We start from the raw sequence: 16,879 nt of genomic DNA, 5'->3' as shown, positions 1-16,879 counted from the left end.
TTTTCTTGCCCTGAATTGACTCCGGTGAGCTGTGTTCCCCTGCTTTGAGTTTTCACGCTAAGCTTAGCTCAACTACAGATGGCTGTCGCTTTGTCATCCTCAATATTCCCATCTAACTCTCTCCAAAAAAGCACTTTCGCTAATACTAAGCAAATGTTTTATCCAACTATTCCTAAGGTATATATCGGATATGGATAGCAAACGGGGGGGCTCACTCCTTAATTGTCCTAAACAAGATGTGTCACCTGCATTCCCCTGGCATTTACGCTGTCTGTCTCTTGAGGGCTCAATAATGATATTATGTGCTGGTTAAAAATAGAAACCCTCTCAAATCCATTCTATCTAAGCATGTAACAGTGTTTCAGATTTGTAACTGAAAAAAAAGCTTTGTGTTATTTTGTGTCTGCTAAAGTGACTTTTTAGAGTTGCCCATTGGGACAGCAAAACAAGATTCTAATACCCTAAAAGCAAAGAAAACAAGATTACATGTAAAGGGTGCATTATGTGAATTGAATAGAGTATCACTGTTCACTCAATCTACTTTGTATCCTTCTTGTTCTCCCCTCTCTTTCTCAGCTGTTCTCTCAATTGTGGGAAACCTGCTGATCCTCATCATGGCAGTCAAGAGGTCATCAAGGATGAAACCACCAGAGCTGCTGAGTGTGAATCTGGCCGTGACAGACCTGGGAGCAGCTGTTGCCATGTACCCTCTCTCTGTGGTGGCAGCCTGGAACCACCACTGGCTCGGGGGAGACGCTTTGTGTTTATACTACGCTCTGGCAGGGTTTTTCTTCGGTGTCGCCAGCATAATGAACCTGACTATCATGGCAATAGTGCGCTTCGTTGTGTCCCTCAATCTGTCACCCAGTGAGTAATTCATGGTTGGAAATACTGCTTGGAAATACCTAACCCCTGTAGACCTTATTTTATATCCTCCAGGAGACAAGAGCATTCTAGTTCAAGGCGTGACTTTTTGCACGGCGAGGGATTCTAGCACTACCTTTAAAGGATTTTCAGTCAATCTCCAAGGTTTTATTTTATATAGGAAAAACAACAAATCCACTTTGTATTCATGATGGCTATTGGCTGCTTCTACTTTACATTTGCGGTGATGCTATCTAAAAAGAATTCTACATTCAATTACTATTTCCTTTTTTTATAACATTTTGAAAATTGTTGGAGCATCCTGTCAGAGAAGTATGGTAACCATCTGTGTCTGTACTTGACTGAGTTTCTATCTAGTCAGGTTATCTTGTTAGCTTTGTTCCCAGACACTTGAAAATGTATCAGAACACACTGTATTGACAGCAGACCTTTTTTTAAACCGACAATCACGATGGCGGCTGTGATCCTGAGATAAACAGACTGGTTTGACAGCGCAAGAGATGTAGTAATTAACTGTGAAAAGGTTTAGACTCCCAAGAGGTACCAGGTGGGTGTAGTCAAGTGGAATAGTCCTATTCAATAGAAAAAAGAGCCAAATTGTAGAAGACATACTAAAAGCTTTTCAATAGATCAGAATCTGATGTTAGTTTGTAGTTTCCAGACCAAGTAATACAGGGACAAACAGCCAAGACAAGAACGGCCGGCAAAGATTTCCGAATATATGTACAACACAAATATATACATAATACATCTACATGCATTTGTTCATATCTGTAAATATAAAATAAAACATTCTGTCTTCATGTAAAAACACGTCCATTTTGCTGCAGGCTTAGAGTTGTTCGTAAATCAAGCAGACCTACTTTAGTAAGTCATCTGTTGCAAAAAATCATATATTTTCCAGTTTACCAATCCATGTAGGAGATCAATCAGAGAATACAATAGATCAGAATATGATTTTTTTATATATTCGATACAGAGAACTTTGAAAGGACGTAGTTTTTTATTTGACTCTCTAATGTCATATTGTAATCCGCTTAACAGAGCAATACAGAAACGGATCTCATCGCCCATGTTTTTGTTTATCCGTTTCTGAATTTCCATATATCTAAATGCAGATATGTACTTATGTGTTCCTGTGTCATATGGTCACAAATATGAGACTTAATTGCCTTAATCTTATTAAGACAATTAACTCTTGTCCTGTCTAAGTCTATGATTATTTTAGAATTGTGTGTTGTTGGTTTGTGTTCATGTTGCGTGAGACATTATATTCAGCAGAAGTCTCCACGTTTGCAGTCAACCAAAGTAGTTTGTAAGTATGCTAACGGACAGAAAAAACACGACCACATCGCACTGAGTTTGGCCTGGAGTACAGACCGTTTATTACATCTGCGCATGCTCATTAGCATCACCACGTTTCAGGCACATTCTGATGATGTCATACACATGAACTGAAACATGACTTCGTTCTTATACAAATATGCTCAACACTCCCACTCAAAGACATGTTGATAACTCTCTACCGTGGTACACAGAATCCAAATAAACAAAAACTTTCTAGCAGTGTTCAATTTTTACACCTGCAATTCACATTACTCTCCAAACAAATACCCTTTGAACTTGTCAAATGTAGCCTTTGTCAACGGCTTGGTTAGGACATGAGCTACCATATCTGCAGTAGGACAATATGTAATAGATATCTTCCCCTCAGCATGTGCAGATCGTACAAAATGGTATTTGATGTCTACATGCTTGCTTCTTTGTCTGGATACAGGGTTTTTTCCCTGGTTGTCCTCATATATCTTCACTGGTACATGTGGGCTATTACGGTCTACCCCTTTTAATAACTGTACAAGGTACATGCTCTCTTGAGTAGTAGCCGCTAATGCCATGTACTCGGCTTCACAGGTCGATATCGCCACTGTTGGCTGCTTCCTACTTTTCCAGGATATAACTGGACCATTTTCAGTTAAGCTGAAACAATATCCAGTTGTGCTTCTCCTCATTTTGATCGGCTGCCCAATCAGCATCACTGTATCCCTCAAGCTTTAGGCTTTCCTCACTTTTCTTGTAATGTAGCTCTTGGTCTATTGTACCCTTTAGATACCTCAACAGTTGTTTTGCTCAGATCTGGTCTAGTACATGTCATAATGTATATCAAGCTACCTACTATCTCTCTGTATCCTGTTGAATCGATAACTTCACCCTCAGTGTCAAAATGTAACTTTAGCTCACATGGAGTTGACCTTGGTTTGCACTCTGACATGCCAAACCTCACTAGCATCTTTGCTATGTGTCTCTTTTGGCTCATTTTGATCTCCCCCTCACTCTGTGTAAAGTCGACACCTAGGAAGTGTTTAAGTTCACCCAAATCTTTCATTTTAAACTTCCTCTTCAACATCTCTTTGACATCACTGAGTGAGCCGTTGTTATCGGCCGCTATAAATAGGTCATCTACCCATATCAACAGAATAACTCTTTCTTTCTCAGACTCTTTTCTGTATACACAATGATCAGCATCATTTTTGCACAAACCCATTCTCTGTAAGATGATCATGCAGTAACTTGTTCCAGTTTCGCCCGGATTGCTTTAAACCATACTATGACTTGTTAAGTTTGCACACTAAGTGTTCCCCTGTTTTGGATTTTGCCTTAAAACCTTTGGGCTGTTCCATATATAACTCTCAGTCTATTGGTGCATGGAGATAAGCTGTCTTCACATCCATTTGGTGTAGGATAAGATCCTCCTGTATAGCCACTTGCATCAATGTACAATGTAGAAGTCATATTTGCTGTCGGTGAAAAAGTTTCCTTGTAATCAATTCCCTACTTGACTATAGCCTTTAGCTACATATCTGGCTTTAAAAATCTCAGATCCATCATGGGCTTTCCTTTACTGCATATACCCAACGACCTCCCACTGCTTGCTTGCCCTTTGGCAGTGTGGTCAGACTGAAGGTCTCATTCTCTGTTAGAGTTTATCTCCTCTTTCATTGCATCAGCGCACATTTTTGATTTCTTAGAGCCTACAGCCTGCATGTATGTTTTGGGTACATCACAAGCAACTCTGTAGAAATAATCTACATTTTCACCTTCATCATTACAATCAGCCTTACACTGATACTCCATTAAATATTCTGGAGCGTTTCTTTGTCTAGTGGGATAGCATTGTGCACTCTCTCCCTGTTCTCTTTGAGTACCATCTGTCTGGATCTGACTAGCCTCAATATTCTCCTCACTATAGGACTGTACACCCACATTAGGCTCTCTCTGATTCTGGTTCACCATTTTTGTCCCTGCTGGTGTTGTGGGAATAGTTTCTCCATAAGTGTCAAAATCCATATTATAATTTGTCTGAGTCTGACTATCTACACTACTCTTTGTGATACATTTTACCAGCCTATGTTTCAGGACTTTCCCTGTCTAAGGAAAGAATACTTGGAATGCTGGGCTATATTTGTCGTATCCTACAAAAATACCCTTTGCACATCTAGAATCTAGCTTCTTCTTATCCTGCTTATACCCGTAGCATTCAGAGCCAAATATTTTCATGCTGGACAAGTTGGGTGTTTTGCCAGTAAAAACACGGTATGGTGTCTGCTCTAGACGCTTACAGTAACACCTGTTACGCATCTGTGCTGCTGTCTGTACAGCATATGTCCATAACTGCTTTGGGAGGTTACTCTCTAATAGCATGCATCGTGACATCTCAAATAAGGTCCTCCAACCTCTCTCGGCAGTACTGTTCTGGTGAGGTGAGTAGGGGGCACTTGTCTCGTGCCTTATCCCTTTCGTCCTAAGTAAAGTTTGAAACTCATGCCCAGTAAATTCAGTACCGTTGTCAGATCTTATGCACTTAATGTGTCCATATGGAGCAGTATCCGCAATGAATTTTTCAGTAGCTTTTGCTGTATCACTCTTTGCTTTGATAAAGTAGGGAAAAATCATCCCACTATAATCATCCGTAAATGCTATTGCATATCTGTACCCGTCTTTATCTGCTGGTTCTATTGGACCGCATAGGTCTGTATGTACTAGCTCTAGTACTGTCTTAGCGATCTGTCTGGCTGTTTCTGCTTTGAGTAAATGTTCCCTGCATACATATTTCACAGTTATGGTTAGACATGTCATGTTTCCCTTTGATCGACATACCTTTAACCACTTTCTCTAGTTTAGACACATCCTCAAAATTACAATGACCAAGTATTCTATGCCATGTCTGGATGTCATGACAACCATTACAAACATCATCAGTATTTTCATCCTCTACTGTGCTAAGGTAATATAGCCTATCATACACATCCATTTTAAACTTGGTACCATTTTGATGAATCAGCCAATCATCACCGTCCTTGAAGCGGACCTCAGCTCCGCTGTCTGTCGCTACTTTCACGGAGAAAATGCAGTAGGGCCTGGCTCATTGTGTGGCATTTGCAGGCAGTGGCAAGTACTTCCGGCATCTGCCACAGAGGCCACTACTCCGTGGCATCTGTGGCAAGTACTTCCGGCATATGCCACAGATGCCACAACTTGCCGAGGCATCTGCCGCTGCTGAACGGGAGTTGCCACAAGATGCCAGAGTAAGGCCCTTTCTCATTTCTCTAACTCCCCTCCTCGACTCCTATCCTCGACTCCTATCCTCGAGACTTAGTCCCGCCCACAGGAGATGCGAGCGGAGGAGCCGAGGAGGGGAGCCGAGGAGAGAGGAGGGGAAGCAGCAGGCAGTTAGAGAAATGAGAACTCCTCTCCTCTGAGCGGTCATTTTAAAGAGACGTCCATTAATGATGACAGGAGGCACAGCAGCCTCTGTCTGATGGACAGATGTGTTCATGACGACTTATATTTATTACTTTTAATTCATTGACAGTGCGGTATAATGATACAATAACAGGCTACAGATGCGGACATACACACACACATATATATGTATATATTTATATAAATATATACAATTTCAGAATCAAACAGAGCACTCTCATAATAACGTAACACTATCAGAGATATATCCCCCCCCCCCCTCCCCCCTCTCTCTGGTCGCTACAATGAGGGAAATAAATTACGGGCCAAAAGTTTTATTTACAAGTATTAAAAGTAAGCAGAGGACACCAAACCAACTGAGACCTGTCTGTCCAACACAGTCTCATGGCATTTCGTGTTCACCAACACGATTTTTAATCTATTGATTCGTGTTCACGATTTCCCCCTTTTTTTCGTGTTGCACAGCACGATTTTAAAAGCAATGTATTTCTACTGGTAATAGACTTGTTTGAGACGCGTTGCGGCTCGCCTCGAAAGTAGACGAGAGTAGCCGATCGCAGCCGGGGGAGGTCTAAAAAAGCTCGCCTGAAGTCGGACAGCTCGGAGTCGGCTTCGTCTTCTTCTTCTCTCGGTTTTTTGGCGGATTGCAAACAACTTGAAGGTGCATACCGCCACCTCCGGAGTCGGCTTGACTCGGTGACACACATGTGTTTAATCGTTAATGTCAGATATGTACTAAGTAAATACATTTATTCCTGCTCAAGATTAGATTCAACTTTATTGTTATTGCACATATTACAGGTACTGAGACAACGAAATGCAGTTTAGCTTCTAACCAGGAGTGCAAAAAGCAGTAGTGAAAAGTAATGTACACAATCTACAGAATAAAATATATAATGAATTGAATGATGAATAAACAGTGAGGGGTATGAATACACTAGATATACACAGCAGCCTGAGAGCAGTATGAACAGTGTGTATGAATATGCTAAGATATATAAAGTATGAAAACGGTAAGCAGTGCAAGTATAGTATAAAATATATAGATATTAATTTAATGATGATAAATATTGTGGAACAATGATGAAAAATGGGAATGGATGTGGCGACGTAAAACTGACACAAAACAACAACAAACTTTTGCCGAGCCAATTGGAGAGTTTCATCCTCTTGCTTGCTCCAGACTGAAACTGTCTTTTCACCGACATCTCTTCACCTGCACTAGTGGCCGTATCAAAGCCGTGATTGGTCAGATGTCGATTCATTGCAACGGTGTCGGGTTACAGACATGCTCCCCTTGTCACCTCTCACTCTCGCGGGGGGGACGGAGAACTGCGCACAGTAGCTGAGGCCCTCTGGGCAAGGCGGGGCCCCCTGCGCAAGGCGGGGCCCCATGCAGCGTGATTGGCCTGTAGGGAGGGGCGGCCCTGGCTGTGTATATATAGTGTATTCATACCCCTCACTGTTTATTCATCATTCAATTCATTCTATATTTTATTCTGTAGATTGTGTACATTACTTTTCACTTTACTGCTTGTTGCACCTGGTTAGAAGCTAAACTGCATTTCGTTGTCTCAGTACCTGTAATATGTGCAATAACAATAAAGTTGAATCTAATCTGGAGCAGGAACAAATGTATTTACTTAGATCTGACATTAACGATTAAACACATGTGTGCATTCTTTATAAATGCAAACCGAGTCAAGCCGACTCCGGAGGTGGCGGTATGCACCTTAAAGTTGTTTGCAATCTGCCAAAAAACCGAGAGAAGAAGAAGAAGACGAAGCCGACTCCGAGCATGGACTCTGAGCTGTCCGACTTCAGGCGAGCTTTTTGAGACCTCCCCCGGCTGCGATCGGCTATTCTCGTCTACTTTCGAGGCGAGCCGCAACGCGTCTCAAACAAGCCTATTTTGTCCGACTTGCTCTGGAGGCCCGCCTACATGAGACTTTGAAATCTCGCGGGACAAAGACGCCCGCAGCCTTGAGAGCGAGGCGCGGCGGCGCAGTAGGCTTGTTTGAGACGCGTTGCGGCTCGCCTCGAAAGTAGACGAGAATAGCCGATCGCAGCCGGGGGAGGTCTCAAAAAGCTCGCCTGAAGTCGGACAGCTCGGAGTCGGCTTCGTCTTCTTCTTCTTCTTCTTCTTCTCTCCGTTTTTTGGCGGATTGCAAACAACTTTGAGGTGCATACCGCCACCTCCGGAGTCGGCTTGACTCGGTTTGCATTTATAAAGAATGCACACATGTGTTTAATCGTTAATGTCAGATATGTACTAAGTAAATACATTTGTTCCTGCTCAAGATTAGATTCAACTTTATTGTTATTGCACTTATTACAGGTACTGAGACAACGAAATACAGTTTAGCTTCTAACCAGGTGCAACAAGCAGTAAAGTGAAAAGTAATGTACACAATCTACAGAATAACATATAGAATGAATTGAATGATGATTAAACAGTGAGGGGTATGAATACACTAGATATCAGCCTGTAAGCAGTATGAACAGTGTGTATGAATATGCTAAGATATATAAAGTATGAAAACGGTAAGCAGTGCAAGTATAGTATAACATATATAGATATTAATTTCATGATGATAAACATTGGAACAATGTGGAACAATGATGAAAAATGGGAATGGATGTGGCGACGTAAAACGGACACAAAACAACAACAAACTTTTGCCAGCCAATTGGAGAGTTTCATCAGCAGAACGTGGTAAAAACCACCAATGAGCGCTCAGCTCGAGATACCAGCGAGTCGTTTCCCATCAAGCATTTCACTTCCGCAGCCCGTGGAGAGGAACTAGGCTTGTTTGAGACAAGCAAGACCTGCGCAGACCTGCGCAGTTGCGATCAACGTCTTGCTAGTGCGTTGCATGATGGTTAGTCATTTTGTCCGACTTGCTCTGGAGGCCCGCCCACATGAGACTTTGACATTTCGCGGGACAAAGACGCCCGCAGCCTTGAGAGCGAGGCGAGGCGAGTTGGCGCAGTTGCTCTCCACGGGCTGCGGAAGCGAAATGCTTGATGGGAAACGGCTCGCTGGTATCTCGAGCTGAGCGCTCATTGGTGGTTTTTATAACGTGCTGCTGATGAAACTCTCCAATTGGCTGGCAAAAGTTTGTTGTTGTTTTGTGTCCGTTTTACGTCGCCACATCCATTCCCATTTTTCATCATTGTTCCACATTGTTCCAATGTTTATCATCATGAAATTAATATCTATATATGTTATACTATACTTGCACTGCTTACCGTTTTCATACTTTATATATCTTAGCATATTCATACACACTGTTCATACTGCTTACAGGCTGATATCTAGTGTATTCATACCCCTCACTGTTTAATCATCATTCAATTCATTCTATATGTTATTCTGTAGATTGTGTACATTACTTTTCACTTTACTGCTTGTTGCAGCTGGTTAGAAGCTAAACTGTATTTCGTTGTCTCAGTACCTGTAATAAGTGCAATAACAATAAAGTTGAATCTAATCTTGAGCAGGAACAAATGTATTTACTTAGTACATATCTGACATTAACGATTAAACACATGTGTGCATTCTTTATAAATGCAAACCGAGTCAAGCCGACTCCGGAGGTGGCGGTATGCACCTCAAAGTTGTTTGCAATCCGCCAAAAAACGGAGAGAAGAAGAAGAAGAAGAAGAAGACGAAGCCGACTGCGAGCTGTCCGACTTCAGGCGAGCTTTTTGAGACCTCCCCCGGCTGCGATCGGCTATTCTCGTCTACTTTCGAGGCGAGCCGCAACGCGTCTCAAACAAGCCTACTGCGCCGCCGCGCCTCGCTCTCAAGGCTGCGGGCGTCTTTGTCCCGCGAGATTTCAAAGTCTCATGTAGGCGGGCCTCCAGAGCAAGTCGGACAAAATAGGCTTGTTTGAGACGCGTTGCGGATCGCCTCGAAAGTAGACGAGAATAGCCGATCGCAGCCGGGGGAGGTCTCAAAAAGCTCGCCTGAAGTCGGACAGCTCAGAGTCCATGCTCGGAGTCGGCTTCGTCTTCTTCTTCTTCTCTCGGTTTTTTGGCGGATTGCAAACAACTTTAAGGTGCATACCGCCACCTCCGGAGTCGGCTTGACTCGGTTTGCATTTATAAAGAATGCACACATGTGTTTAATCGTTAATGTCAGATCTAAGTAAATACATTTGTTCCTGCTCCAGATTAGATTCAACTTTATTGTTATTGCACATATTACAGGTACTGAGACAACGAAATGCAGTTTAGCTTCTAACCAGGTGCAACAAGCAGTAAAGTGAAAAGTAATGTACACAATCTACAGAATAAAATATAGAATTAATTGAATGATGAATAAACAGTGAGGGGTATGAATACACTATATATACACAGCCAGGGCCGCCCCTCCCTACAGGCCAATCACGCTGCATGGGGCCCCGCCTTGCGCAGGGGGCCCCGCCTTGCGCAGGGGGCCCCGCCTTGCGCAGGGGGCCCCGCCCAGAGGGCCTCAGCTACTGTGCGCAGTTCTCCGCCCCCCCGCGAGAGTGAGAGGTGACAAGGGGAGCACGTCTGTAACCCGACACCGTTGCAATGAATCGACATCTGACCAATCACGGCTTTGATACGGCCACTAGTGCAGGTGAAGAGATGTCGGTGAAAAGACAGTTTCAGTCTGGAGCAAGCAAGAGGGAAAACAACTAAAACATGAAGAAACTAGAGCATCACTCGAAAGTGGGTTGTTGTATGAGTCAAATGTACAACTTGCTAATGTTGTATAAGTCAAATTGCCAATTGCCATATTAAAACATCAGCTGCAATTCACGACATGAAGAAGGCAGTCTCTGCAGCATATAGGCCAGGGGTGCCCAACCTTTTTTGAATCGAGAGCTACTTTTAAAGTTGCCAGTCTGCCGAGATCTACCAGTCCAAATAGAGAGGCGTAGCCATTACTGACAGCCTACTACCAGGTAAATACACACTTCTATTTGTATAAAACTGACGTTTGTACGATTAATACTTCATAAAATACTGCAGATCCTTTATCTTACCTCTTTCTAATCTACACACATACAAGTATTTAACTGAAGTTACACAACAGTGTTGTTGATACAGAGTTGGAGTTTATTCACACGTCACATACTACAGTGGGTAATGTTTTCAAGAAACATTGAACACTGCTGCCACATATGACACAGGACAAAAAGAAAATACTCTGAACCCTTTCTTTGTCATTATATAAAAATAGTGTTGCTACAAAAGTATAAATTAGGCTTACTAATAAGACAACTCAGATATGAAGCTACACAGGAATCTGCTGCCAAAGTGCAATAAAAAAAGATTATCTAAAAAAATTAATAGAATCAAACCCTTTTTTTGTTGCATTTTAGTAGAGTATAAAAAGAAATGCCTTTAAAATAGGATGCAAGAAACACTAGTTTCTTAACCTGAATTGATAATAGACTATAATCAATTTAAGTTTGCATTCTTACCATTTTGTACAATAATTATAATGAATAAGTTCAAACAAACACAAACTTACAGCTGATTAATAACGGTATCTAACTTGAGTTTTTATTAAATGAAAAACCTGTTGAAATGCTACTGTTATTTTTACTGTCCCCAAAAAGCACGTCAGCAGCCTCCAGGAATGTTTCTTTCACAACTTCGCCGTCTTTGAAAGACTTCATGTGTTTCGCAAGAACGTGACTGACACGATAAGATGCTCTGGTAGCAGCCTTGCTCTTGTTGTTGGGCCTGGTGAAAATGGACTGCTGTGCATTTAGCTGTCCTTTCAGGCCCCTCCCCTTTTGGGAGCGTAGGGCAGAATTAGGAGGGAATTCCGTCTCGTAGCGTTTGTGCACTGTTTTGAAATGCCGCTCCTAAATTACCCTTCTTCGAGAAAGCTACGCTCGCATTGCAGATGAGACAGATGGACTTTGAATTGGAATAGATACAAAAATAATCATCCTCCCACTCGGAGTGAAAATTATATATTTTGGGCTTTTTTAGCTTCTGCCATAATTGCGGTCTTGTGTGTGTGCAGACTGTCACTCCTGTTGACACCATAGGGTTGACACGGACAATGTCAGTGAACTAGTGCACTGCCCACCAGCCATGCCCCCGACACATGGGCTCACGCCGGCCAATCACAAAGCTTTGATGCGTTCAAGTGCATTATTCTGGCACAGGAAGATTATGTTATAGGACATTAACGATAAAACCGAATATTGTTGTTCTATTTTTAGACACATCTCGCGATCGACTGGGAATCTCCCCGCGATCGACTGGTTGGGCACCCCTGATATAGGCTAATGGAGATGCAGTTATTTCCAGCATTCTTTATTTACCATTCATTCAAGTATGTTATGCCTTTTATCTGCTAATGTACAGGAGGAAGAGTGATACACTGTCTGTCTAGTTGCTTTACATAACAGTTAAAGTTTACAGCTTAAAAAACATGGAGCATTTGTTCCCCTCTTATTCATTTTTATGTCAATTTGCACATTTCATGGTGACGCTCAACCTCTCCCCTTAACTCCTAACAGTCATCATCATGTCAACCACAACACAGAGAAATACTGATAGAAATGTGTGTGTAGTTGTTGATACATTGCTGACAGAGGGAACTAGAATACAGATTTAAGAAATATCAGTTTTTGAGCATGTAAGCATGTTTTGTCTTGACTATATTACAACTAAATTATAATAAAATAATATAGTATTTATATTATTGAATTGATTATGATTATTATTATTAGTAGAAGTAGTTTATTTGCATTAATTATATTTTAATCGTTTTGAGTCTAGTATTTGGCAGGAAATGCAGACGTATTCACCGGTAAACGCATACTGAACGACATACATGCACATTTACCATTTACCTCACTGTATAAAAAAGTAACTGTGTTGATAATAATAATGAACAGGAATTATATTTGCAAAGTAGCCTACTTTGTTTCCAAAAAAAATGTTTTCACTCCTGTCGGTTGGGGGGGGGCCTCATCTCACAATGTCGCTTGGGGCCCCACGTTGGCCAGGGGCGGCCCTGTACACAGCAGCCTGAGAGCAGTATGAACAGTGTGTATGAATATGCTAAGATATATAAAGTATGAAAACGCTAAGCAGTGCAAGTATAGTATAAAATATATGGATATTAAATTAATGATGATAAATATTGTGGAACAATGATGAAAAATGTGAATGGAAGTGGCGACGTAAAACTCGCTCTCAAGCCTGCGGGCGTCTTTGTCCCGTGAGATTTCAACGTCTCATGTAGGCGAGCCTCGAGAGCAAGTCGGACAAAATGACTAACCATCATGCAACGCACGAGCAAGACGTTGATCGAAATTGCGCAGGTCTCGCTTGTCTCGAACAAGCCTAGTGACTAACCATGCAACGCACGAACAGTGGCGTTTTCTCCCGGAGGCCAAGGGAAGCCAGGCTTCCCCTGTTTTTTCGGATTGTAGTTATAATTTAAATAAATAAATACAAACACTTTGTTTTGTTTCGATAATTCTCCTTTGCTGTGTGTTGCTGCCGGCCCGGCTCTCCCCCATTCTCATTGAGTATTTTACAAAGAGTGAAACAAACAGCGCCCCTCTAGATGTTATGGTGAAACAGTAGATTGCACTCACTGTTGCGAGAGGAGGCCAGCCGAATCTAGCTTCCCTTGGTGAAAAAAAATGGAGGGATTGACCAATCAGATGAGGCCCACGTGATGCCCCTGCCAACCTGTGATTGGTCAGGGCCATGCCAAGGGAAGCTAGCCGCCTCTTGCTTCCCTTCAGAGGCGGCTGGCGGCTGGCGATTTGATTGGACACTGCCATCCAATCAAATCACATCAACATCAGTTTTAATACTGTAACTGTCATCACCGCCGTTAGAAATTATCAAGCAAATGAAGCATTATGGAGGGTGGAGATTTGGCGTACTTAATGAAACATAACTTTACTAAACTTCCGCTACAGCAGCAACTAAAAATTAAATCAGATGACAGGCAAATGCCCGCACTCGAGCTGTGTACGCAGAGGAAAAAGGGAGAGAATCGGACGTTCAATGAGGACAATTATGTCCGCACGGAGTGGCTAACTGGAAGCGCTAAACTTCAGCGTCTAATTTGCTGGCCATGTCTTCTTTTTGACAAGGATTCGTGCTCCCTGAACAATCCTTGGGCAACTTCAGGATTCATCGACCTTGCCAACCTGCCACGGGCAATTGAGAGGCACGGTAAATCCAAAAATCACATAGATTGTGTGATTGTCTGCATACATTAATAAGTAAAATGCTTAAATTAATAAGGAGAGAGTTTCAGCTGGAGAGTGCGTGCGGACCTGTCGGTTAGATAACAGGCGTGTGCAAGTCCTGCATCTGTGTGATACAAATGTGTGTCAAATGATACCGGGCGCTGTAATCACTCATCTGGTTACGTTATTGACCACCCCCCGACCCAAAAAATGGGCTTCCCCTACATTTTTCCCCACGCCACGCTACTGCGCACGAACAAGACGTTGATCGAAATTGCGCAGGTCTGCGCAGGTCTCGCTTGTCTCAAACAAGCCTAGTGTGTTTCGTGCCTGCAGGCTGCAGCACGTCTTTTTCTCCGGTCGGGTCGTGGAAGACCGGAAGCTGTGTGGTTCATAAAAACATGTTCTTACTCAATATCAAGCCACAGTTATTGCTTTTATTTTTAATCGTATAATTTCGGACTTTTGTTGCCGTCTGTGAGGAAAATAAATGGGGCTCAGAGCCTCAGGATACTGAAATATGTATTTTTAAAATCTTTTTTTCCTTCTAATTTGTTATTCTTTTCAAAATAACACACTGTTATTTACTCACCAATAACACATAATTATCCTTGCTTTTATTTATTGGTTTAATTCCATAATCTCGGGCTTTTTTGGCGTCCGTCAGGAACTGAATTTCAAAATAAAAATAACCGGAAACAGACGTAGGCATTTCGAGCGATTACCCAAGATCCTCAGCTATGGTTTTAAGCTCGCTGATTGGATGTTTTAGCCGCAATGCATGCTGGGATTTGGTGTTTATATGATATGCAATCCGGAAAACATTTTAAAGAATAAAATAATACTTAATTCCGAGTGCTCTTGCTTTTCTCTTTGAAAGTCATCACATAACGGCATTGTAATACACGGTTCGGCTGCATTACATATTACAGATCTGCCGTAGTTCTTTATTTATAGAGCCCTGATGAGAAGACCTTTGGAAAAACTGAAGAAATGCCGCCGAAACTAAATACTTGACATGGATCATAAATATATCAACAATTAAACATCTTCAATTTCTCTTCACACAATACGTCTCCTTGCAGAATCAACACTAATTCGGCTGACTTTTACATTTGATCTAATTCATAGATGGGTCATTCTACAGAAAAGGTGGAATCTGGGCGACACAAATCTGCTGAAATATATTCCTTCTAAAAACATCTAAAACCTGTTAAATAGCAATAACTAACTCTTAACTTGATGAATCCACAACACGTAGAGCTTAAAGTATTTTTATTTTTTTAATTATTTTTATACTTTATACAAAGCTTATTTGTATAGGAATGTCACTGGTGTTACGTGTTACCAGGAAGAAGAGTAACACCAGTGACGGTAACACCAGTGACAATTTGGAGAAAACACTACCATTTTAACAAAATGGCTGCAATGTGTCACACCAAATATGGCTTCAGTCAATATCAAAATCGTTTAACTCTTCAATACAATACATTTTCCCATTCAAATGTTCACCCATAGGGCTATGCAATGAGTAACACTAATGACAGACTTGAAAGACGCATGTAAAATTTGAAGATAAAATGACACCTTTAACAAACAAAGTAAGAAGTATCTGACTTTCCTTATGTCTTTGTCCACTGCACTGCCTCAAATGATCTCTTGTTACAGGAGGCACTTCAGAGACAGTACATTATTTCAAAAATAAAAGCGTTTTGTGTAGCAGTAACACCAATGACATTTATTTGATATTATTAATAATAATTTGCGTTTTTTTTTACCATTTCAGTGTTATATTTAATGCTTGTAATGTTATGTAAATATAAATTTGATTTATTTATTGAAAAAAAATCTTTTAAATTAAAACTATAGGCTCCACTTCCATGTATGATCAAAGTGACAAGGCATTTCCTTGAACTTGGCATTTTAAATAAATTGCAATTTACGTATAAAACCATTTTTTATTTATTTTTTATTTAGTACCATTGCATCTATTTATTCAACATATATAATGAATGTAAGTATTAGGTCAACGTCATGTATTTTGGTGTCTGCAAAAGTAAGTGACAGCACTTCCACCTTTTCTGTAGAATGACCCAGATAGGTTATATTTACACCATAACGGTGCACAGCTGATATAAAAGGACTGTAGTTTTTAAAGATATTACTGATTTTCTTTGAATGTAAGAATGTAAATACTGAGTCTGAAATAGTATAGCAATATGCTGTAAAATTATGTGAAAGCATGCATAAAACTACACATCTTCAGATGTTGTACATACATAAGTGTCCTACACTAATAATACAGTTATTATGGCTGTGTGTACCTTGTGTGTACCTCCTAATGGTTAAAGCACGTTATTGAATGATTGTTTTTATGTGTTATATTTGAATAAATATTAAGAGTACATACTTTCATAGGGGGAAAGTATAAATATAGATCAAGAATCAAGAAGATAAGTGATCTCTACAATAAAACAGTTTAGTGCAGGATGTACAAAGATTTTAATAGGAGGAGGTGCAAAACAGAAAAACGATTTAACCTTTATTTAAACATTAAATAACAGATTAAGGTCTTCTTTTAAATAAGAAAAAAACTTTGGGGGTATCTATCTACAGATAAATATTAAGCCTGACAAAGTACTTAACGTCTAATATATTGCTTTCCTGCAATGTTAACTATGTTGAAGCACTTATTTTAACTGATATTATACATATGAATTATACTCTTATGTATGTAGATAGAATAAGAAATGTGCAGAATATGACAGTTTAATGGTGGAGGTACACACATATTGATAGATGTCTTGTAATGCACTGTTGAGGAACCTGTGACCAAGTTTTTCATTCATTGCATAACTACACCGTAGTTGTGTATATGATATGTCAATAAACCTTTGAAAATCTTGAAAGGGATGTGCAAAATAGCCATAATATACAGTCTTTAATTAACTATTAGTAGAGAATAACGAGTAATGAATATACTTTATTACTCGTTTCCATTCATGTCAATTGCAGAT

General features: G+C 40.7%; 1 protein-coding gene across 1 annotated transcript in view; it reads left to right on the top strand.

Moving 5' to 3' along the window:
- Nucleotides 1-16,879, top strand: part of opn8b (opsin 8, group member b) — a 41,840-nt gene that overhangs the window by 6,644 nt on the left and 18,317 nt on the right. The window contains 1 exon segment of the mRNA XM_034228704.1: nt 577-867. Coding sequence (XP_034084595.1) covers nt 577-867 — 291 coding nt within the window.

Source organism: Gymnodraco acuticeps, unplaced genomic scaffold, assembly GCF_902827175.1.
Source record: "Gymnodraco acuticeps unplaced genomic scaffold, fGymAcu1.1, whole genome shotgun sequence".
Taxonomy (NCBI): Eukaryota; Metazoa; Chordata; class Actinopteri; order Perciformes; family Bathydraconidae; genus Gymnodraco; species Gymnodraco acuticeps.
Note: the sequence above shows the minus strand (reverse complement) of the source record. Positions and strands in the feature narration are given on the sequence as shown.